We start from the raw sequence: 24,282 nt of genomic DNA on the forward strand, positions 1-24,282 counted from the left end.
TTAAGTGTCCTTCCTGACAAATGTTAAGAATAAATAGATAAATAAATAAACGTGCATTTCTACACAATACATTATTGTTTTATGTATATTGTTCTTGATATTAAAATTCCAATAATTGTGTAAGGTGTACTATGTGCCAAGTAATAGGATGTAGCATATAGAAGCTTATAGGGCAGAGGAATATAGAGAGAAGAGGCAGAATGGTGTGTTGGAATAAATCCACTTAATTATTATTATTATTTTTTCTCTACTCCCCTCATCTTCCACTGTGTGTGTCTCTTCTGCCATCCTCACCCTCTAGTGCGTCTCTGGTATGAGTTGGTATGATAATGCGGAAGTATAAGCTTCATGTGTTATCAATATAAATATAATATACAGGTACACAACATAGCAAGGTAAATGGCAAACTCTTTGACAGGTTACCGGCATACGGCACTAAGGGACTATTGGAACCATAACCACTGCAGCACACTGCAGTGGTTATGGTGCTAAAAGTGTCCCTTTAATATGTTAGAGATCTAAAGAAAGCACACATTCACTGAATCCCTAAAATTGTAACATTTGCAGTAGCTAAAATATCACACTTATAAAAAGTATCAAGCTGTAGTAAAAATAGGCTGCCCTATGTATAGGAAACAGAGTATCTGTTGAAGCGGATACTAATAGCCTTTTAAGCTGTCAGATGAAGTTTTCCTAGGTATATGGTTAAAAAGACCATAAAGCAACAGTCATTGGTCCCAGTTTTAACCAGGCATATGAAAAAATATATATAAAAAAAGAGAGAACAACTGTGTATTGTTACAAATACAAGATAAGAAAACACACTTATTAAATACAATAATAAAATCCAATATAAAACTTGTTGAATAATCCAATACATAAATGGGTAAAGATACAGCTTCCCACCATATACATTGTAGAGATCTACCACTTATCTAAGAAAGATATCTTAAATCTATAGACTTAAATGTCTGGACCTTTTGTTCCGCTTTAAAATACATAATGAAGATTTGTAAAATAAAAATCCTTACAATCACGTTTCTATTCACTAATGGATGATTCGACCCAAGTACACTACACACATGAAACATTCTCCTTAATGACATCTGTTATCGCCCATAGTAATTGTAAAGTTTAAACTGTGTCAAACAAACTCATGGAATGGTTTGCCAGCAGTAAGACGTGGGTTTCTCCAACTCAGCTGCAGAGTCTAGAGCCCACAAAATATAACGATGAATCAACATACATTACTAACTCATGCTTAATTAGCACCAATGTAAGCATTTAAGCAGCTTGCCAATCAGCGAAGTGCAGATGTACCTGAAATATACTCAAACTGCTTGCTAAGATTTTAGTAGATTCTCTAGTCCAGAGGAGGGCAACCTTTGGCATTGCAACCTCCCGCAGAATGTTCTCACAGCCATAATGTTGGCAAAGCGTCATGGGAGATGTAGTCCACGACATCTGAAGTGCCGAAGGTCCACAGATTTAAAAAATCAAGCAAGATTTTAAAAGTGGAGCAACCAGCAAGCAACATTCCTTTTGGTTACCGTGGCGATTGCCCCATGCATAGAAATTTGCTTCATGAGTCCCCTTAACCATCTCTATGCTGTTTTAAAGAATGCCATCAGTTTTTGAGTTCTAACCTTTTTTCCCTGTGTCTTTTTCAGTGTCCCAGTACCAGGCTGTCCCCAGCCAGCTTGAGAAGCCATCTGGAAATGCAATCCTGTGCAGCAACTGTGAAAGCCCATGTAAGGGGGAGGTTCTGAGAGTGCAGAATAAATATTTTCATATCAAATGCTTCACATGTAAAGGTAGGAATGACTCATTTCTATATGAATAATATGGTCAAGAAAAGATATGGTCCTTGAACATACTACACTATATTTTCTTGTTGGGACTGTCCTGCCAAAGGCGGTCAGTTGGGACCCGTTGTGTTGTTGACAACATTCGTATTTGTCAGGAAATGCCCAAGATCTTGCAGTTTTAGACCAAAGAGTTGAACGGGAAGCTGAGTTGCAGAATTCCATTTTGTCTATTTTAACTTAAAGTTTGCAACTCCTTTATCAGTTCCCATTATACCCAGTTTGGCGAATAAGCTTTTAAAGGGACACAATAGTCTGCAAAACAACTTTAGATTTTTGAAGACAGTTTTGGTTTACAGATCATGTCCCTGCAGTCTCACTGTTTAATTCTCTTCTATTTATGAGTTAAATCACATTGTTTATACAATCTTAGTCGCCCCTACATGTGATTTTCACAACCTTCATAAACACTTCCTGTAAAGAGACATCTAATGTTTAAACTTCCTTTATAGCACAATCTGTTTAATTTAGTATGTAATATATCTTGCTCTGTTAATAGCCTTCTAGAGGAGGTAAAAACACCTAAATGGAAAATAAACCATGTTTTCTAATGCAGACTGTCAGTCACAGCCAGGGGAGGTGTGGCTAGGGTTACATAAATAGAAACAAAGTGATTTAACTCCTAAATGGCAGAAAATTGAGATTTGAGACTGCAGTGGCATATCTACACAGAAACTGCTTCATTAAGCCAACATTATTTTGGTGCCTTTAGTGTCTCTTAAAGTGCGATTTTAAAAAATAAAAAAATTAATAGTGGTTCTTTAACTCTGAATGGATAGTATTATGTAATGTGTTTCATGATCTTTGGGGGGGAATGTTTTGTAATATTCTGCTTTACAACCCTACCACGCACCCTTTTTCTAAACTACTGTATTTTTTAAATATATGATGCCGTTTTTTTTACCCCAAAATTTGGGTTAAAAACCTTCCTGTGTCCTATATTCTGATTGTCACCCAGTGCAATGTCTGAGTGACTGGTGTAACTGGCAAGAGGGGACTTACTTTGTGTAGTGTGGCCTTGTGGACGTAAATAGAGACTTTGCTTTATTCTCTGCCCCGTGTGAGAGAGAGGCTAAAGAAGATCCTCGAATGCGGTCTGCATGGCCACTCTACAAATGGAGGAGCCGAATGTTTCAGGTGACTACTAGGAAAAGAGGTTCACAACTTGATTAAAGGAGGGGGAAGAATCATTGAAGAGTGGTAGGAGACACTAAAAAGAGGTTGGATATTTAACTAGTTCTTTTACATTTTTCTTCCAACTTTTTCCTTAAAATACATGTGTGTTTTATACTGCTGTGTGTCTTACATTCAGAAAAATACATGACTTCCTACTTGCTGATTATTTTGGCTGACACATGCTGCCACTGCCCTGAAAACACAACATTTCAGTCTCCCTCCTCTAATGTTTCTCCAATAACAGCGACATTCATGTTGTCAGGAAGCAAAACAAACATTTGTGAGAGCTCTGGTTCAGCTAACAACTTTCAAATGTATGAAGTTGATATCTGAAATGTTTTTGGAACATTGATGGCATGAAGGAATGCATCCATCCATAAAGGGTGTCCACATGTATGAATACGCACTAGGCCACTCCCACTAAGTGTGTCGTAACTCGTATGTCTATGCTTCAAATACAACTTGGACTGAATTGAGCCAAGACATGCCTCTTCCTATTAGTGATATTAGCTTGATTAATTTACCAAATTCCAATATGACTGCTGCCGGTTTATAGAGCAGTTCCACTCGTCCTTTGTGATGAGTGGAAGTGATTTTGAGATATAAATTACATATTCTGTAAACCCCTGCTGCACATAGTGATATTTATGGAAGTTTAGTGTAATATTTCATTACTCATCAGTGTACTTATGACACCTCCGGGGGCTGTGAAATACAAGAGGAATATTAGTCAGAGATAATGCCTGACTTCCGCTTTTTTAATTTTCCCTATTTAACTTTAAGTACTCAAATGGAGGTTGTACGTCAAGCACTTCACAATAATCGTAAATGATTTTGAAATGCAAATACCAGTGTTTCAGGTCACTTGGTCATTTTCTCATATTCTTTTCTTAGAAGTTTCCTTAAGATATTGTCAAAATGGATCCCTTTATTTTTAAAAGAGCATGCTAAAGGAGTAGGAATTTAGACATTATTTTGTAATGCATTTATAGATAATGCCCTAACTATTGAAAGCAGCCTATCCACAAAAAATGAAAGTTAAAAAAAAAAAAAAAAGATTAAAACTTTTAATGTTCTTTAGCAGTCATGCATTTTGCCCACTAAATGAAGTATCTTGGCCCATCGAGAGCCTTGAATTCTGGTATATGGAATCTGAACTGCTATAAATGATTGATCTAGCACTGCAAAGTTCTCGAAGCTCTCACATCCTCTGTTCTGCTTAGAGCTTGGATCTCTGGGTCTTGTTATCAGCTTTCTACATCTGAAAACTTCCAGCTGAGCTACAACACCCAGAAACCTTTGATGTGCACACTAGGATGGAGGTACTGTAGCCAACAAGTAGGATGTATTTTAGAATGTGGGATGTGGGGCAGAGGTGTAATTATTTTCAGAATGCAGCAAGATATTGTTTGTGTTTTTGCTGCGCACACTGTCCACAATTGACAATATAAAACATACAGCTAGCAAAATAAAGACTAAACGGTATACACTGTATAGTCTATATAAAAGATAAGTTGGTGCCTAGAGTGTCCCTTTAATCTACCCGCCATGAAAGGGTTAAAGTAAACATTTGCTGAATATTGTCCATTTATTTATTTTTTTCTGTTTGCATAAGTTCTCTTTAATAAATGATAATAGTGACAGTTTCTGAATTTCACACTTTATGAACTACTGGTGGGCAGCGCTTTATGTAATGTACGCAGCACTCCTAATGAAAATTGGCACAGCTATATATCCTGGTCCCTATAAGAGAGCTGTAGGTTGTCTAATGTTATATAGAATATATGTCTTGGATTTTAACCTTTTACCCCAGAATTTTTCAGATATACTTATGTCCCAAATTGTTTGTAGAACGCTGAAAGTCCAGGACAAAATAACTGGGGTAGTACTTAACGAGACAGTTGTGTACCCCAGATTGAAAGCAGCAGTTCAGCATGATGGGTAGTTCAATATATTCTGACATTCATAATCGGTGCATGGCATTGTAAGAGAAAAGCAGTTTGTGTTTTCTGTGTAACCTTTCAATAAACGCTCGTAAATAGTTCAGGCATTGAGGACACCATGATTTACTCCTTGACACACCAGACCCCAGGCTTCAGTGGAAGCATTTGTGATATTAATAGACAAAGAATTATGAATATCGTTGATTGCTGCTGGAGATTACACGAAGGACATTTCGTGTTTTCTCTTTACAACTCTGGTTAAAATTCTGAGTTCCATATATAGTGTTTGTGTTCTGGAAAACATCTGAGCATCTGCTTGGACTTTAATGTTCTATGAGTCAGGCTAATATATCAACTAAACGTTCTTCTTTCACTTTTATAACAACACGACATGTCTTGACATACTGGCTCTCTGCTATTTCTATCAGGATGAATTCTCTCTTCTTTAAACTTTACCAGTCCAAAACATTGTATCTTTCCTCCCTCAAGTGTTGCTACTCCCATGTCCGTCTCCCTCCAAGTCAATGGCACTTTTATCAGCTCTACCTGGAAGGCTCGCTGCCTAGGTGTTCTCTTTGCCTTCAACTTCTCCTTCATGTCCAGTCAATCTCCAAACCCTTCTGCTTCCATCTCAAAATTCCTATTTAACGGCGGATGCGGCTAAGGTGATTGTCCATGACGCTGTCCTCTCTCTCCTTGACTACTGTAATCCACTTTTCAGTGGCCTTACGGTTCCCAGCTTGCACCTTCAGAGTCTATTATAAATGCAGCAGCAAGTCTCATCTTCCTGTCCTCCGGCACTTCCCCCGCTCAGTCAGTCCCTACACTAGTAATCTAAAAGGCTTAATTTCAAATGATGGTGCTTGCTTACAAACATCTACATAACACCCCGTCTCTGTTCCTTCAAACTGCTTTTAGGAAAGCATAGAAACTAAGCAGTTAATAGTGTTCCCTCTCCAAACCTTGGTAACCCTCCTTCCTCTCCTGCAATTGTGTCATCCAAAAAACTATGCCTTCATTGTAAACTACTCTAGCAACCTACTTTTCTCGTGAATGAACTTTATCCTACCCTTACATCTTGTGCCACTTTATCCCACTACCTCTAGAACAGGGTTGCCCACAATATAGATCCCCAGATGTTAGAGAACCAGAGGCGTAGCGTGGGGGGTGCAGGGGGGGCCGGCCGCACCGGGGGCAACATCTGGGGGGGTGCGCTCGCACTCGCACAGCCATGCTCCAGCTGGAGAGATCAGAGATCTCTCCAACTGGAACGGCAAAAAATAAAACAATTTCATTGATAGGTTGTGGGGCCCCTGATGGAGTGCAGGGCCCCACAACCTACCCCTCTGCATGTCACCCCTCCCCCCACCATCCTCAAATGAGACCTGGCAGCTTCACCTCCTCTCTGCCAGGTCTCCTTCTCCTGTCCCTCGCGGCTGTGTGTGATGGGAGAGGCGGGACAGGAAGTGACATCACTTCCTGTTACTCCTCTCACACAGAGCCCGATCAGCAGGGGAAGGAGCAGCAGCCTGGGAGAGAAGAGGAAACCGAGAGAAAGGTATGCACTAATCACCCTTCCCCCTCCCACTGTGTCCCTAATAACCCCCCCCCCTGTCACTACTCACCCCTCCCTGTCACTAGTCACCCCCCGTCACTACTCACCCCCCCTGTGTCACTAGTCACCCCCCCTGTTTCACTAGTCACCCCTCCTGTCACTAGTCACAGGAGGCTGTCACTAGTCACCCCCCCTGTCACAAGTCACCCCCCCTGTCACAAGTCACCCGCCCGTGTCACTAGTCACCCCTCCCTGTCACTAGTCACCCCCCTGTGTCACTACACACCCCCGCCCGTGTCACTACTCACCCCCCTGTGTCACTAGTCACCCCCTTCCTCACTCTGTCACTAGTCACCCACTCCCTCCCTTACTCTGTCACTAGTCATCCCCTCCCTCACTCTGTCACTAGTCACCCCCTCCCTCACTCTGTCACTAGTCATCCCCTCCCTCACTCTGTCACTAGTCACCCACTCACTCTAGTGACAGAGTGAGGGAGGGGATGAAAGTGACAGAGTTAAGGAGGGAGTGACTAGTGACAGGGAGGGAGGGGGTGACTAGTGACAGAGTAAGGGAGGGAAGGGGTGACTAGCGTGAGGGACACAGAGTGAGGGAGGGAATGGGTGACACAGTGACAGAGGGAGGGGGTGACTAGTGACAGAGTGCGGGAGTGGGTGACTAGTGACAGAGTGAGGGGGTGACTAGTGACAGAGTTAGGGAGGGAGTGACTAGTGACAGAGTTAGGGAGGGAGTGACTAGTGACGTCATATTCCGGCTCCCAGCTACAGCAGACAGCCCGCGCGGCGAGAGGGAGCAGAGAGCACACAGCTCCCTCGCCGCGGCTGATATGGAGACAGGCACCCGCCCCACTGCACCCCAGGGACAAGTCCACACCAGCTCTCCAGGTAAGGAGGCTGGGTGGACATTTTTTTATTTAAAAAAATAATTTGTGAGTGTGTGTGTCTGTATGTGTGTCTGTGAATGTGTGTGTGTATGTGAGTGTCTGTGTGTCTGTATGTGTGTCTGTGAATGTGTGTGTGTGTCTGTGTGTGTATGTGTCAGTGTATGTGTGTCTGTGAATGTATGAGTGTGTGTCTGTGAATGTGTCTGTGAGTGTGCGTGTGTGTGTACGCGTGTATGTGTATGTGTATATATGTGTGTGTGTGTAGATTCCCACCCCCCAAAAAAAATAATATACACTCGTGTGTGTGTGTGTGTGTGTATGTATGTACATGTAGGTGCAACTATCAAACTGACGTAGTACTCAACCTGTGCCTATGTAAGGATATTTAACCACCCTGCCTACATTGCAGAGGATGAAACATCTATTCAGTCCCAAAACCATGTTTGCCAACAAGATGTCTTTACTCACTAACAGTTATCAGTCATATATCCCCGGGCCTCGGTAACCCACCCTGCTTCCTCTTCTGCAACTCTGTCATCCAAAAAACCTTCACTGTACACTATTCTAGTAACCTACCTTTCCCATACATGAAATACATCCCACTCTTACCTCTTGTGCCACTGTACCCCACTCCCTCTAGAATGTAAGCTTGTTTGAGCAGGGTCCTCAACACACTCTGTTCCCATGTGTCCAGCTCATCTTGTCTGTTAGTCCACCTATTGCACAGCGCTAGGGAATTTGTTGGTGCTTCATACATAATAATAACCTTCTAAATTTAAATAGTACTTTTACACCATTAATGAGTACTATTAAATTAGAAAATAGTAATATCCCCTGGATATTGGGCAAATGTAACAACCCAAACTTACTTGGAAACCAGAGTAATCTGAATGTACCTTTCCTGATAAATACTTTGTTATTATTACTATATTTTTTTTACTACCCTGAACAGAAGTCTACACACAAATCTGCTGTTTTATTCTTACTACGTAGTTGTACATCCTATGCTTTAAATTAATATTACATGTTTTTTTAAAGACCTCAGTAATGAAGGGGTTGTTTTGCCCCCAAAAAACTATCAAAGTTTATTTGATTATTTTAATTAAAATGTTTACACTACAGAAACGGGTCTAAAGTAATCAGTAAATGATAAAATATGTATATATTTATTATGATTTTTTTCAGATCTTAAAGAGTGTCTTATTAGAAAGTATATCCTGCCCCAAAACAAGCCCATACACCCAAATGTACAGAGAACCTTTCCAGTGGGTCTGCTAACACTAGGAACATGATGTGCCTCAGTTAGGTTACCAAAACACTACAAAACAGGATCCATCTGGGAAGATTCACAGCAAACAATTTGACCTTTTGTACAATAATTACTTTTGGCAGAACTGTGCGCATTCACCTGTAGCTTACTGATAAAATGGACTGCATTGAAACCATGTAAAAATGTAATAAATTCCATCTTTTCATGTTTTCTCTTGGTTGTTTTTGTATGGGTAAAATGCGTAATGATTATGTAATGTTTTCAAAGAAAATGACTAGAAAGATGTAGGTGTGATAATGAATCACAAAGAGTATAGCTTAAGCTCTGTGCGTGTTTTGTTCTTACTGACACAGGGATTACTATGGAGATGGTTAATGTAGCTCTAAATCATTTGTTAGTGTCAAAACATCTGAAATGCTTTATTGTGTACAAATAAGATGTATCAAGAGTTGAAAATAGCTGTTTTTGTACTTTATATCTGATTTACAATGGCCCTCCAACAAAAAGGATGTTGGGGGGAGGAGGTGGGGGTGGGGGGGGACTTAGTTCATTAATGAGAACTGTCATTTCTCTGGAAAATATACCATTAGAGGAACACTCCAAACACCATAACAACTAGGGCTTTCTACGGTGGTTATGGTCCAATGAGTGCCCCTGTTTTAAATTGTTTCAATGCTTACCTGGGGTCTGCTGAGTGCAGGGGAGGGCTGGCGGCCTTAGGCCTAGGTGGGAAATCCAGTCAAGTGGCCCATTGCACCACCAAATCAGCTCACCATCCATGCCCACCTTTTCTTGATTTTATAATGCAGCCAGTCACACCAATCAAATTCACCCAGTGCCCCATGTAACCCAGTGTCCCCAAGAATCTCACTGTCCCCAGGTCTCCCAGTGTTCCCTAGTATCTCAGTGTCCCCATGTCTCCCAGTGCCCCAATGTCTCTCAATGTCCCCTTGTGTCATTGTGAGACATGGGGACACAGAGGGACATAGACATGCCCCCTTTTTGTGTATGTTCACCTCTTTCGGCAGTTCTGGTTATGTGATTTGTGTCAGTGGCCCACCCTTTTACGCGATCCATAGACTTCCTGCTTTATTCAACACTGCTGTTAGGGGGTATTGGTTTACTTGAAAGATTAAAGCGTAAGATTAGTATAGGGTATGTGTTTTCTCATAGCTGCATCCTATGAGTTTTCCTCCAGCACCATCTCCATCAGATACATGACACTTAGGAGGTAGGACTGTTTTAGTGTTTTTGGTCAATAAGATTTTGTAATTAGGTCCATCATAATTGTCAGCACCAGGCCCACTGGGCTCTTAATCTGGCCCTGTGAGAGGGTAGTGGATGCATGGGATGGCCTTCCAGCTGAAGTGGTAGAGGTTAACACAGTGAAGGAGTTTAAGCATGTGTGGAATAGGCATAAGGCTATCTTAACTATAAGATAAGGCCAGGGACTAATGAGAGTATTTAGAAAATTGGGCAGATTAGATGGGCCGATTGGTTCTTATCTGCCGTCACATTCTATGTTTCTATGAAATCAGAGCCCAGCTGTGCAACGTCTCCTATAACTTGCAGTATCTATCACCTTCTAGCATGTAACAATCAGTTTTTATTTTTATTTTTAGCCTGTAGTTAATGCACTACAGCAGATGTTTTGCTTTTTTTTTCTCATTTTAATGAAACAAGCAATTTACAGGACATTAACAAAAAATATGCCACTGTTTAAGGCAATCCTTCTTAAACCTCATATTTCAATGGAGATTATTGCTCAGTTTCCTGGAAACCGAACCTTAATTCATCTTCCAGTGCCAGCAGCAACCTGCCATCTGATGTTGCAAAATTAAAGGGACCATCTGATATCCAGGCTGGAGATGATCGGTCCCATTTATTTATTGCATTCTAAAGATAAATGCAAAAAAAAGAAAAAAAAAATCTTAAAGAAATAAAAATGTTTACCCCAGCGCTTGGCGCTCATGTGCATCAGGTTCCCCTTCGACCCTTTGAGTGCCGCGAGGTGGGGGGAGCAGAGGAACACTTTAGTGTTAGCTTTGTATTCCTAACACTCAGGGATGGATTAAGAGCCCATTGGGCCTGGTGCTGACAATTATGATGGGCCTAATCAGGGCCGTCTATAATATGATTAGGACCCTGGGCAATGCATTTTCTTGGGCCCCCAGGGCCCTGCCCCTCCCATCGCCTTACCCCCCAATTACGCCCAACCCGCAATCACACTGACAGACCTACTGGCACATACACACACAGACAGACATTAAAATACTCACATATACATACTGACACACACAGTCACTGACACACAAATATATACTGGCAGACATACTGGCACACACACATACATACATACATACACAGACACATACGCTGACAGATACACTGACACACACAGACACTGACAGACGTATTGACACACACACACACACACACACACACACACAGACATGCTGACACACACACAGGCATACTGACATACACACTGACACACACAGGCATACTGACATACACACAGACAGATGTACTGGCACATACACACAGACAGATATTAAAACATTCACAGATACATACTGACACACAGACACTGACACACAAATATATCCTGGCAGACATACTGACACACACAGACATACACAAACACATAGACATACTGACACACACAGGCCTACTAACAAACACATACACACACAGACACATACACTGACAGACATACTGACACACACAGACATACTGACATACACACAGACATACTGACACACACAGACAAACTGACACACACAGACATACTGACACACACAGACATACTGACACACAGACAGACATACTGACACACAGACAGACTGACACACACACAGACATACTGACATACAGACAGACATACTGACACACAGACAGACATATTGACACATAGACAGACTGACACACACACAGACATACTGACACACACAGACATACTGACACACACAGACATACTGACACACAGACAGACTGACACACACACAGACAGACATACTGACATACAGACATACTGACACATAGAGAGACTGACACACACACAGACATACTGACACACACAGACATACTGACATATACACAGACATACTGACATACACACAGACATACTGACACACACACAGACATACTGACACACACACACATACTGACACACACACAGACATACTGACACACAGACAGACATACTGACATACAGACAGACATACTGACACACAGACATACATATTGACACATAGACAGACTGACACACACACAGACATACTGGCACACACAGACATACTGACACACACAGACATACTGACACACACACAGACATACATACTGACACACAGACAGACATACTGACACATAGAGAGACTGACACACACACAGACATACTGACACACACAGACATACTGACATATACACAGACATACTGACATACACACAGACATACTGACACACACACAGACATACTGACACACACACACATACTGACACACACACACACATACTGACACACACACAGACATACTGACACACACACACACACACACACATACTGACACACACACATACATACTGACACACACAGACATACTGACATACACACAGACATACTGACACACACACAGACATACTGACACACACACACATACTGACACACACACAGACATACTGACATACTGACACACACACATACTGACACACACACAGACATACTGACATACACACACACACACACACACAGACATACTGTCACACACAAACATACTAACATACACACACACAGACATACTGACACAAAGACAGACTGACACACACACAGACAGACATACTGACATACAAACAGACATACTGACACACAGACAGACATACTGACACATAGACAGACTGACACACACACAGACATACTGACACACACAGACATACTGACACACACAGACATACTGACATATACACAGACATACTGACACACACACATACATACTGACACACACACACACACATACTGACACACACACAGACATACTGACACACACACAGACATACTGACACACACACACACACACACATACTGACACACACACATACATACTGACACACACAGACATACTGACACACACAGACATACTGACATACACACACACACACACACACACACAGACATACTGTCACACACAGACATACTGACATACACACACACACAGACATACTGACACACACACACAGACATACTGACATACACACACAGACATACTGACATACACACACACACACACACACACACACACACAGACCTACTGACATACATTTAGCCACCCTCCAGGTTCTTACCTTTTCCTGGAGGGTGGTTTCCCTGGTCCAGTGGCAGGCTGAGGCAGATGGGAGTCCTCCTCTGGAACTCCCCTCCTCCCTGCCTTTCTCCTCCCGCGCGGCTATTATCTCCGGTGGGAGAAAGTAACGTCACTTCCTCCCAGCCGGCTGCAGAACAGGAAGGGGCCCGGTCGAACTGTTTAAGCGCCACAGCGCCCGACCGGGCCCCTGCTGACACATGCTCCCCGGGTGGCCCTTAGTGCATGGGCCACCCGGGGAGCCTCCTCAGTGTGCGGGCCCGTGCGGCTCTGTGCAGCCGCACCGACTGGTCCATAGGGGCTGCACAAATCACGGGGCCCACGGAGCAGCTGCTCTGGGCCCCCCAGGAGTAACTGGGCCTGGGGCAACTGCCCCGTTTGCCCCGCGTTAAAGACGGCCCTGGGCCTAATTATAGAATCTTATCGACAGAAAGCACTAAAACAGTTATATCTCCCAAGCGTCATGAATCTGGTGCAATTGATGCTGTAGGGAAACTCACAGGATATTGCTATCAGAAACATATACCCTATGCTAATCTCTTGCTTTCATCTTTCAAGTAAACCCATGCCCCCTAACAGGAGTGTCTGGTAAAGCTGACGCGAATCACGTAACCAGAACCGCCCAAAGGGACAAACATGCCCAAAAGGGGGAGTGTCTGCACAAATAAGTAGATGGTCAGTCTGTCGTAAATGCATGTCAGGTTGCCTGCCAATCATGCAGGATGACCAACCAAAAAGGGCACATTTGCAGACAGCACCCTGAGCTTGTGTCTAATGATGCACTAGCTCTACGCTTTCTAAGGACTGTTCCTTAGCACTCGCTGGTCCACTCCTCTCCTAACCTTCTTACTAGCAGGCAGAAGCTCCTGTTATACAGTCTGGGACAGAGAAAAAGTATTTGTAGTGAGTGTAGAAGAAAGGGAACATGTCATAGTGTTAGAGAGACTGAAGCAGCAAAAGCATTTGTATAGTGCGCAAAGTCAGCTTTAACTTAACTAATTTCATTGTCAGCCAGTCCACACTAGTTTTGTTCCCCTACATCCCTCTTAAGTTCCCATACTTAAGCAAGAGCATGTGAAGAGTAGTGTAAAAAATACAAAAAATTTTACAAAAATTAAAAATAAATTGATGGGCTTATTCTATAGGCATAGGCCTGGAGCTGCAGCTCCATCAACCCCTGTTAAGCCCTGCTAACAATAAAGTGTTCTTTTAAATGTGAATTTTCATTTTAATAAATAATAGAGATGCACTGAAATTTCGGCCGCCTAAATTTTGGGCCGAAAATGGACCTATCCCGTTTCAGCCAAAAACGGGTCAAATGTGCCGAAAAAAAAAAAAAAGTGCATAGTTTAACAGCCCTATTTGCATTATCAATTCAGATGATTATATATCACAATGAAAGATAGTAATGATAACATGAAACGTCAAGAATACTGCACTTGGGATGGGGGGGAGGAGAACACTATGGAAGAGGGGAGAGGGGAGAACACTATGGGAGAGGGGAGAGGGGGAGAACACTATGGGACATGGGAGGGGGGGAGAACACTATGAGACAGGGTAGGGGAGAGAACACTATGGGACATGGGAGGGGGGAGAACACTATGAGACAGGGGAGGGGGGAGAACACTATGGGACGGGGTGGAGGAAAGAACACTATGGGACAGGGGAGGGGGAAAAGAACACTATGGACACGGGAGGGGGGTAACTTTGGGACTGGGGAGAAGGGGGGAAAGAACACTACAAAAGAGGGAGTGGAGAGAGACATTAGGAAGGGGGGACCTCTAAAAGAGAAGGGAGAAGGGAACTTTCATATTAGATTAATTAAATTCATTAAAAAGTTTAATATTAATAAAAAAAAGTTTGATATCTTTCACAGAAGTTTGGAAGTTTATACAAAAAAAGATTTTCGAATGATTAAAACGTGTACCAAAAAGTTGTAACCAGCACTGTATGATACGGTTGATTATGAATGATATTGATTTATGACTTAATTCATTCAAAGAGGCATCTGTCGGATACCAGAAACAGATTAACCAGCCACTGCTCAGTTTTATCTGCTTTTGTAGAAGAGATTTTTATGTTTTAGACATCATTCATAATTTGAAGATGCAAGTCAGCCATTAAATGTGCCTAAAACCAATAACATCTTCATTTAACATTTTACTGACGTAGGCTATGTTGATTTTACTTTTTTTCCCTAAAGCCTGACCACCAGTTGAAGGAACTTATCCCAATCCTGTTATTTACAAATTTAGGTGCACTCGAGTTTAGATCGATAGTGCCTAGTGAAGGACTTCATGGTCCTGTTTACAAAAATAGTAGTTTCTATTTGCTGCGTTTTAATCAATATAACCTGAAATATAAATTTTGTTGAAAGACATCCTTGAAAGAACTCATGTGAAAGATGTCTCCAAGAGACACAAAGTTTCGATAACTAAAAGGGCTTGTGTTCAAGATATTGAATAAACATAGCATGTGTTCTTTGGAGTATGGTTTGTAACATGCAATCTCATTTTTCCAGTATGCGGGTGCGACTTGGCCCAGGGAGGATTTTTTGTGAGACAAGGCGATTACATTTGTACTTTGGACTATCAAAGACTATATGGAACGAGGTGCTTCAGCTGCGATGAATTCATCGAGGGAGAAGTTGTTTCTGCTTTAGGAAAAACCTACCATCCCAGATGTTTTGTTTGTGCTGTTTGTCGGTAAGTGACATTGCAACAGCTGCTCTCTGTGTAGTTAGGAAACTGTGACAAGTGACTGCTCGCTGTAGATGACTGTGTGATTAGACTTAGGTATGTAGTTAGTGACAATGTTAAGTGGTTGCTGCCTGGAGGTAAGTTATAGTGTAGTTGCTTTTTCTATTAATTGATAAAAGGGCTTAGGGCCAACTAAGAATTCAATATATATATCGCAGAAGAGCTTGCAAAAGATGCAGGACATGACTGTTAGCGCGTTGTGACCCATATTCAAATGGTGGGAAGGTCTTTACAAAACCCTCGTTGGGCTCACTTTAATTATTTTTGTCCTGGGGTTTTCTAGTTTTTCGGCATTTTTTAAAAATTAGCTCTTTATTTTTAATGTATTAAATTATAATGGATTTTTATTTGGGGCTGAAGAAAGAAGACTTTTAACCTTTTAAGACCGGAGGGCATACTATTATGCCCTATTTTAAGTGGCTCTAAACGCCGCCGGGCGTAATAGTACGCCCTCTGTTTTTTTTTAACTTACCCGGTCGCCGGCGATCCCACGCCGGCGATCCCACGCCGGCGATCGCGGTTGGGAGGACTCCCAGGGAGCCCCCCGCGGCACATCCGTCCTCTTTGGCACCCCCCGGCCATGTGAGAGTGAGGTCCTTGCGAGGACCTCACAATCACATGGCCGGGTTAGCTGGCTGAGGCATTGCCAGCAGGGGGACTAACTGTAATGACAGTTAGTCCCCCTGCTGGCTGGAAATCAAATAAAATTAATTAAAATAAGTGTAAAAAAAAATAATAATAACTTAGATCATATATATATATATTATATATATATGATCTAAGTATATATATACACACATATACATACACACACATACACTGTCTAGGTGTAGTTTACTATTAATATATATAATTTTATATATATATTAATATCAAATTACACGTAGACTGATACTGATTATATATATATATATATATATATATAATTATTGTTATATATATATATATATATTTATTTATATATAATATAAAAAAATATAAATGCGTTAAAAAATAAAATTACAAAAATAATTAAAAAATATATAGATGTGTGTTATTTCGTTCTAACTGTATTGTGATATTAATATATATATATTTATATCAAAATACATGTAGAGGGGGGGCGGAGCCTGCGCCTGAACCGGAGCGGACGCAAATAACATCAGCTCCGACAAAATACTCGGCAAATACCCCAAAATACCCCCAAAAAACCCACTCAAGCAGGCGGAACACCCACAAGCACCGAGGGCGCAACCCCGACACGCCACATGCCGTTCTTCCAAGCGGCCAAGGCGCCACGGAAGAAACGGAAAACCGGGGCCTACTACACCACCCAAAGCCTGGACCTGGCAGCACTGTTCGGCGCATACTCACCGCCGGGTGCGATAGGAGACAGGCCGACACCTCAGGTCGCAACAGCCGCCGAGATGGGACGCAGGTCCCAAAAATCGCCCCCACACACACCATCAGGGGCGCAGAATATTGGAGATATGCTCCAGAGGCAGCCTCTACCAAAAATGCCATCTGGGAGCAACAGGGCCGTGGATGCACAGGAGAATCCTCCACTGAGTGAGACCAACACACAGCCTGCCCAGCCACATGCAGGGCACACCACACAGGCTACAGAAGAGGGATCAGCCCCAGTCACCCAGAGGGATTTTCAAAACTTGGTGGGAGAAATTAAAACCCTGCTGGCGGCTAATGTGGCAGTTATAAAGGCAGACCTGCAGAGGGTCAATGACAAAGTGAGAACAGCAGAGGGAGACATTGCAGACCTCAAACAAGGTATGACCACAGTACAGGAAGCCATCCAACAACTACAAACCACGCAACAATCACTCTTAATACACCAAGCCACGCTAGACGACAGATCAAGGAAAAACCATCTTAAGATAAGGGGCATCCCAGACACGGTAACCCCAGAGGAACTCCCACACTATGTGAGGCGATTGGTGGCTACCATCCTGCCAGCTGCACATGCCAAAAAAGTCTCCCTGGACTGGACCTACCGCCTGCCGAAGTCCAGCAAGGCCCCAGCAACAGCCGTACAGGACGCCATAGTGAGATGCTCACACTCCCACGACAAAATCTCCATCTGGTCGGCGGTGCGGGGTAAGACGCCGCTCATCTTTGAAGGCGCTAGCCTCACCTTCTATCAGGACCTCACGAGGTCCACCCTGCAGTGGCGGTGATCTCTACAACCACTCACAAGCCAGCTAAGATCAGCCGGTATTAAATATCGCTGGATGTCCCCAAGACTACTAGTGGTGGACCATGAAGGAACGTTACACAAGCTTTCGTCGCTGGCAGACGCCCCGACCCTCCTCACGGCACTGGGCATACCACCCCAGACGATAACCACTGACAGACGGACAAACTCACAGAGCTGGAATCCCTCCCAAGTTGCCCAGTTTATTCCAGGTGATAACCCGGCCACTCACCCAGGGACTTGAACCCTTAAGAGACTACACCTGCTCGCAATGTGTTATGCCAGAGTCTGTTATAAGTAGTTTGTAGATATTACGTAGATGTTACATAGGTGTTACAGCACTACACACACGACAGCCCCCTCAAAGGGAACCTACCACCCCTTGACCCACAACACCTGGAAACAGGGCACTACATGGCAAGAGACCGTCTCCACACGGGCCAGCTTCTCCCCCCCCCCGCTACCCCCTTGGTAAGGGGTATTACCTATGGCGGGCCAGTTCACCCACCTTCATTAAATACACGACATGCCATGATACGATAGCTCCAAAACGAACAGCCCGACCCGACACATCCACACTACCAATCCAGACAAATCACTGCACAATCTCAGAATACACACTCGCAACCACTCCTATAACCCATCCCAGCTACACCACAACATACACAATCAAACAATTAAAAAGTGCAAAACAATTATCGTAATGACTGACTTTAACCATACAAATGCTATATGTTGTTCAAATCCCGCTGCAGCTGTTGGGGCAAAGCGGAGAAACATGTTGGATGTTACCTTCAATATGCACGAAAAAAATAAAGAATTTAAAAAAAAATACATGTAGAACGAAATAATATATATATCTATATACATAGATATATACGTATATATCACTATATATATACCTATATATAAATAAAAATATTAAAAAAAAATTATATATATATATATATATATACACACATACGTATACATATACATATATTAATTCTACACATATATTTATGTAATATTTTTACATAATTATGTATCTTAATTAATTACAATTAGTGGGACCTGCCTGACAACCCATGCCGAAAGTAAAGGGAATTTAATTTGCTAGCACTATATTTAACCCTATAACTTTCCAAGACTGGTTACGTTGCCTTTGAGACCCTATGGTAGCCCGAGAGTAAAAATTACCCCTATGATGGCATACCATTTGCAATAGTAGACACCCCAAGGTATTGCAAACGGGGTATGTCCAGTCTTTTTTAGTAGCCACTTAGTCACAAACACTGGCCAAAATTGGCGTTTTTTGCATTTTTCACACACAAACAAATACTAACGCTAACTTTGGCCAGTGTTTGTGACCAAATGGCTACTAAAAAGGACTGGACATACCCCGTTTGCAATACCTTGGGGTGTCTACTATTGCAAATGGTATGCCATTATGGGTGTAAATTTTATTCCTGGGCTACTATACAGTCCCAAAGGCAACGTAACCAATCTGGCGAATTTCAATTTCAAATGTAACGTGCTATATTTGACCCTGTAACTTCCCAAAACATCATAAAACCTGTACACGTGAGACTTTGCTGAATACAAATATGTGTATTTTATTGTAGTAAAAGAAAACAGTATTATGACATTGACAGTTAAAATGTGATGTAGAACTAAAAAAAAAACATTTCTTATTTTCTCCCATCTTGTTTCATAGCTAAATATTTGATATTAAATTAAAGCCCTGTTTCCCCTGAATAAAATGATATATAATAAGGGGGGATGCATTTAATATGAAAGAGGTGAATTATGGTTGGACAGACATTTAGCGCAAATGCCAGGTTTGGTTTACGTTTTGTTTTGTTCACAACGTGTACATTTGGCTCAGTCCTTAAGGGGTTAATGGTTTATAGAAATGACAAAGGATGATAATTATTCACATGATACCGTAATATATTCCTTTAAAAAAAAATGGCATCATACATCGTTACTAAATGCTCTGTATGGTTCGAGTTGATAGACTAACTCCAAAACTCCAAATGAATGCTGTTAGTTGCAGGAGTTACGGTGAATTTGTTAACATTTGGCCAAGTTTTGGGGTGTGATTTTTTTATTTTATTTTAGTAAATTAACAGATATCACTGATTTGCTTTCTAACAAGTAATAATACCAGAGTATTTCATTATGAGAGAAGCTGCATTACAAATACATTAAAGCTGTCTCATTATTGCCATGAGCAGTGCATAACTTTAATACATTTTTCTCCCTGTTATTTTTTATTTAGTCAATTATACAGTGTGTGAATTGGATTATGTTTTATTATGAAGGAATGTTACAATGTATCACCAGTGATTACAGATACTTAGACATGGCGGTGCTTTCTTTTTGATAATTTTGGTATTTAAATAAACACTGAAAGCACCATAACCACTAAGGAACTATGTGATAGTTATGGTGCCTGGCCCTGTCACCATCCCATTGTAAGTAGTTAAACCATTTTAAACAGTTTGTCATATTACCCGGGGGTCAGCTGGGCATCGCTCCCCACCTGCACTACGGACGCTGGAGAGCTTAAAGTCATTCAGTGCAGGGCTTACCCAAGCTGTAGTAGTTATGGTGCTTGGAGTTGTAACTGGCCACTTTTACTACATCTACTAGCACATCTGTCTGTCCAAGAACATGACTTAGAATAAGATTAAGCCTAGTTGTTCTCAATTTAAAGTAAAGTATTGTTAACTCTGTGGGATGTATGTTTATGCCTATTTGGGTTTGTGTTGTCTGTATGTGTATATGGGTGAAGGTTGCAATAGAATTTGAATATCTGCATTAAAATATATATTTAATCTTTTTTAGAAACCCTTTTCCACCGGGCGACCGAGTTACTTTTAACGGCAAGGAATGCATATGCCAAAAATGTACCGTGTCTCCGACTGTTGGAAACAGTAACTTCTGTATTCAGGCTCTGAGAAGTAAGTTTTTTGTTTTTTTTAATATATATAAGAATATATTTCTTTTTAAACTGAAATATGGAAATTATAAGACTTTATGCAACAAAATAAAATGCCATTAATAGCAACGGAAACACTTCTAGCCAGTGAAAGCGAATTGTTACACAATTATTTGTGTTCATCATAAACAAGGTTAATAAATAATGGAGAAATTGTCAAGAATCCACCAGTAAATTTAGTTCAAAATAGTCACTATAGAAAACTAGCTGAGCTGGAAAATTTTCCAGTAATTCCCATTTTCTTGAAAATCTCTCAAAGATTAAACTTCATTCCATATTTGGGAGATGTACTGAGGTGAGATACATGTGTGAATTTTTACCTTAGTAAGCTATACCTCTTCACTGCCCATGTTGTATTATAAGGCTAGTGTGCTTGTATCGGTAGATAACTTTGTGGCTCCCCTACCCTTGTTTTAACAGCTACACTGCCATGCACCTAATGCAAAGTTTCTCCAAGTAGCATAGGAAGTGGGATAAGTCAGCAGGATTCTTCTTCAACTCACTACAAAGTATTACATCTCCTTGTAACTGATTGATCCATGTTATGTGGGGAAGGTCTGACCTTGCGTGGTTCTCCAGGTGTTGTATGTGGCAATATTCATGATACATTGCTGGCTTAGGTTTACATTAATGAGAGTTGAATCTTCAGTAGGATATTTTGAGAGAATAAACGGTAAGATTATTGAGAGTTGCGAAGAAGCATATCCCAAGAAAATTAAATTTCCTATGTCACAAAAGAACCCAATTAATATCTATTACTGTTTTAATTCAAGCATAATATGAAAGCCAAACAAGACCCTCCTGTTTTCTCTGTGAATAATTCTTTGATTAAACGTGGCCTGTTATTCTACCCCGAGCAGCACTCAGAGGCTGACTGACATATCCAGTTCCTGTCATATCTGTTAAATAAATCCTTGTTTAGCACAGATGTCAGGATTCCTCTTTGTCACCTTGCAGATACAAATGCCAATCATAGAAACATAGAAACATAGAATGTGACGGCAGATAAGAACCATTCGGCCCATCTAGTCTGCCCAAACTTTTCTAAATACTTTCATTAGTCCCTGGCCTTATCTTATAGTTAGGATAGCCTTATGCCTATCCCACACATGCTTAAACTCCTTTACTGTGTTAACCTCTACCACTTCAGCTGGAAGGCTATTCCATGCATCCACTACCCTCTCAGTAAAGTAATACTTCCTGATATTATTTTTAAACCTTTGTCCCTCTAATTTAAGACTATGTCCTCTTGGTGTGGTAGTTTTTCTTCTTTTAAATATAGTCTCCTCCTTTACTGTGTTGATTCCCTTTATGTATTTAAATGTTACTATCATATCCCCCCTGTCTCGTCTTTCCTCCAAGCTATACATGTTAAGATCCTTTAACCTTTCCTGGTAAGTTTTATCCTGCAATCCATGAACCAGTTTAGTAGCCCTTCTCTGAGCTCTCTCTAAGGTATCAATATCCTTCTGAAGACACGGTCTCCAGTACTGCGTACAATACTCCAAGTGAGGTCTCACCAGTGTTCTGTACAATGGCATGAGCACTTCCCTCTTTCTACTGCTAATACCATACACTCTAGAATATTTTTCTGTAAGTGGTGGAGGTCATAGTCCAATACAAGTTGCAGAACCCCTGCTGTTCTTCCCAGTCCTAACTTATGTTAGAAAACGTGGTTCTGTAAAGAAAAATAATGTTTTTTTAGGACTGCTGTATGCACAACCGGAAGCAGAGTCATGTTTTTTTTTGTTATTTTTTTGTTTGTTTTATCTATTTTACAGACTGTGGCGGATGTGGCTTGGAAATTAAGAATGGGCAGTCATTGGTAGCTCTTGAAAAACATTGGCATTTGGGATGCTTCAAATGCAAAACATGTGGCATACTTTTAAAGGCAGAGTACATCAGCAAGTAAGTGAATTATTTGTCAATAAATAATCCCTCACATGAAAGGCATACCTCCCAACTCTTCCGAGTCTGACAAAACTGTCCCGATTATGGGGTCCTGTCCCAGCTGGGTTCCCTGTAGTCCTGTGTCCAAAGTAAACAGTCTGCACAGAAACTGTCAGCACAGTACACATGCAATATTAGACCTGCTTTCTCTGTGCTGAGGGCACTAGGGCCATTCAGAGAGCACTTGAGCAGCGCTTTCTGCACAGTCTGTCCTGAGTGGGGCAGGACAGGAAGCTGTCAGTTAGCATGTCATGAATTCACACCGGACTGGTACGCCACTGCTTTATGAGGCCCTTTTGAGATGAGAACGTGCATTGTAGGTGTCATCAGTAATGCAAGTGGTGTCAACTGTACTCCCCTTTGCACACCCTGTCTAAATTTCTTCCCTCTTAGTGTTGGAAGGTATAGTAGTGCATCACATTGCCAATATCTCACTATCCAATGCTTCTATAACTAATACTTATATAACTAATACTTATATAACTAATACCTCTATAACCAATGTCTCTGTAACTAATACTGCTATAACTAATACCTCTATGGCCAATGTCTCTATAAGCAATACATCTATAACTAATACTTATATAACCAATACTTATATAACGAATACTTATATAACCAATACTTCTATAACTAATACTTCTATAACTAATACTTATATAACCAATACTTCTATAACTAATACTTATATAACCAATACTTCTATAACTAATACTTATATAACCAATACTTATATAACGAATACTTATATAACCAATACTTATATAACTAATACTTATATAACCAATACTTCTATAACTAATACTTATATAACCAATACTTCTATAACTAATACTTATATAACCAATACTTCTATAACTAATACTTCTGTTACAAATACCTTTAATAACCAATACCTCTATAAATAATACTTTTGTAATCAATACCTTAATAACCAGTTCCTCTATTGCAAATAATTCTATAACCATTACTTCTATATTCAATGCCTTTAAAATCAATACTTCTACAATACCTCTGTGACTAATACTTCTATAACTAATACCTTTATCATCAGTACATGTATAGCCAATACTTCTATAACTAATACCTCTATAACCAGTACCTCTGTAACTAATACCTCTTAACCAATACTTATACAACTAATACTTCTGTAACCAGTACCTGCAAAATCAGTATCTCTATAACCAGTGCTTCTATACCAATACTTTTACAACTAATATCTCTGTAATCAATGCTTTTATAACAAATACATGTATAATCAATCAATCTATAACCAATAATTCACACCGGACTGGTACGCCACTGCTTTATGAGGCCCTTTTGAGATGAGAACG

The 24,282-nt window shown here is 41.0% G+C and overlaps 1 protein-coding gene across 1 annotated transcript in view; it reads left to right on the top strand.

Moving 5' to 3' along the window:
* The window catches only part of ABLIM2 (actin binding LIM protein family member 2), a 127,031-nt gene that overhangs the window by 13,746 nt on the left and 89,003 nt on the right, over positions 1-24,282 (top strand). The window contains exons 2-5 of the mRNA XM_063457740.1: positions 1,671-1,814; positions 15,587-15,770; positions 20,845-20,960; positions 22,780-22,906. Coding sequence (XP_063313810.1) covers positions 1,671-1,814; positions 15,587-15,770; positions 20,845-20,960; positions 22,780-22,906 — 571 coding nt within the window. The remainder of the gene's footprint in view (positions 1-1,670; positions 1,815-15,586; positions 15,771-20,844; positions 20,961-22,779; positions 22,907-24,282) is intronic.

The sequence above is a fragment of the Pelobates fuscus genome, chromosome 6, assembly GCF_036172605.1.
Source record: "Pelobates fuscus isolate aPelFus1 chromosome 6, aPelFus1.pri, whole genome shotgun sequence".
In the NCBI taxonomy this organism is placed as follows: Eukaryota; Metazoa; Chordata; class Amphibia; order Anura; family Pelobatidae; genus Pelobates; species Pelobates fuscus.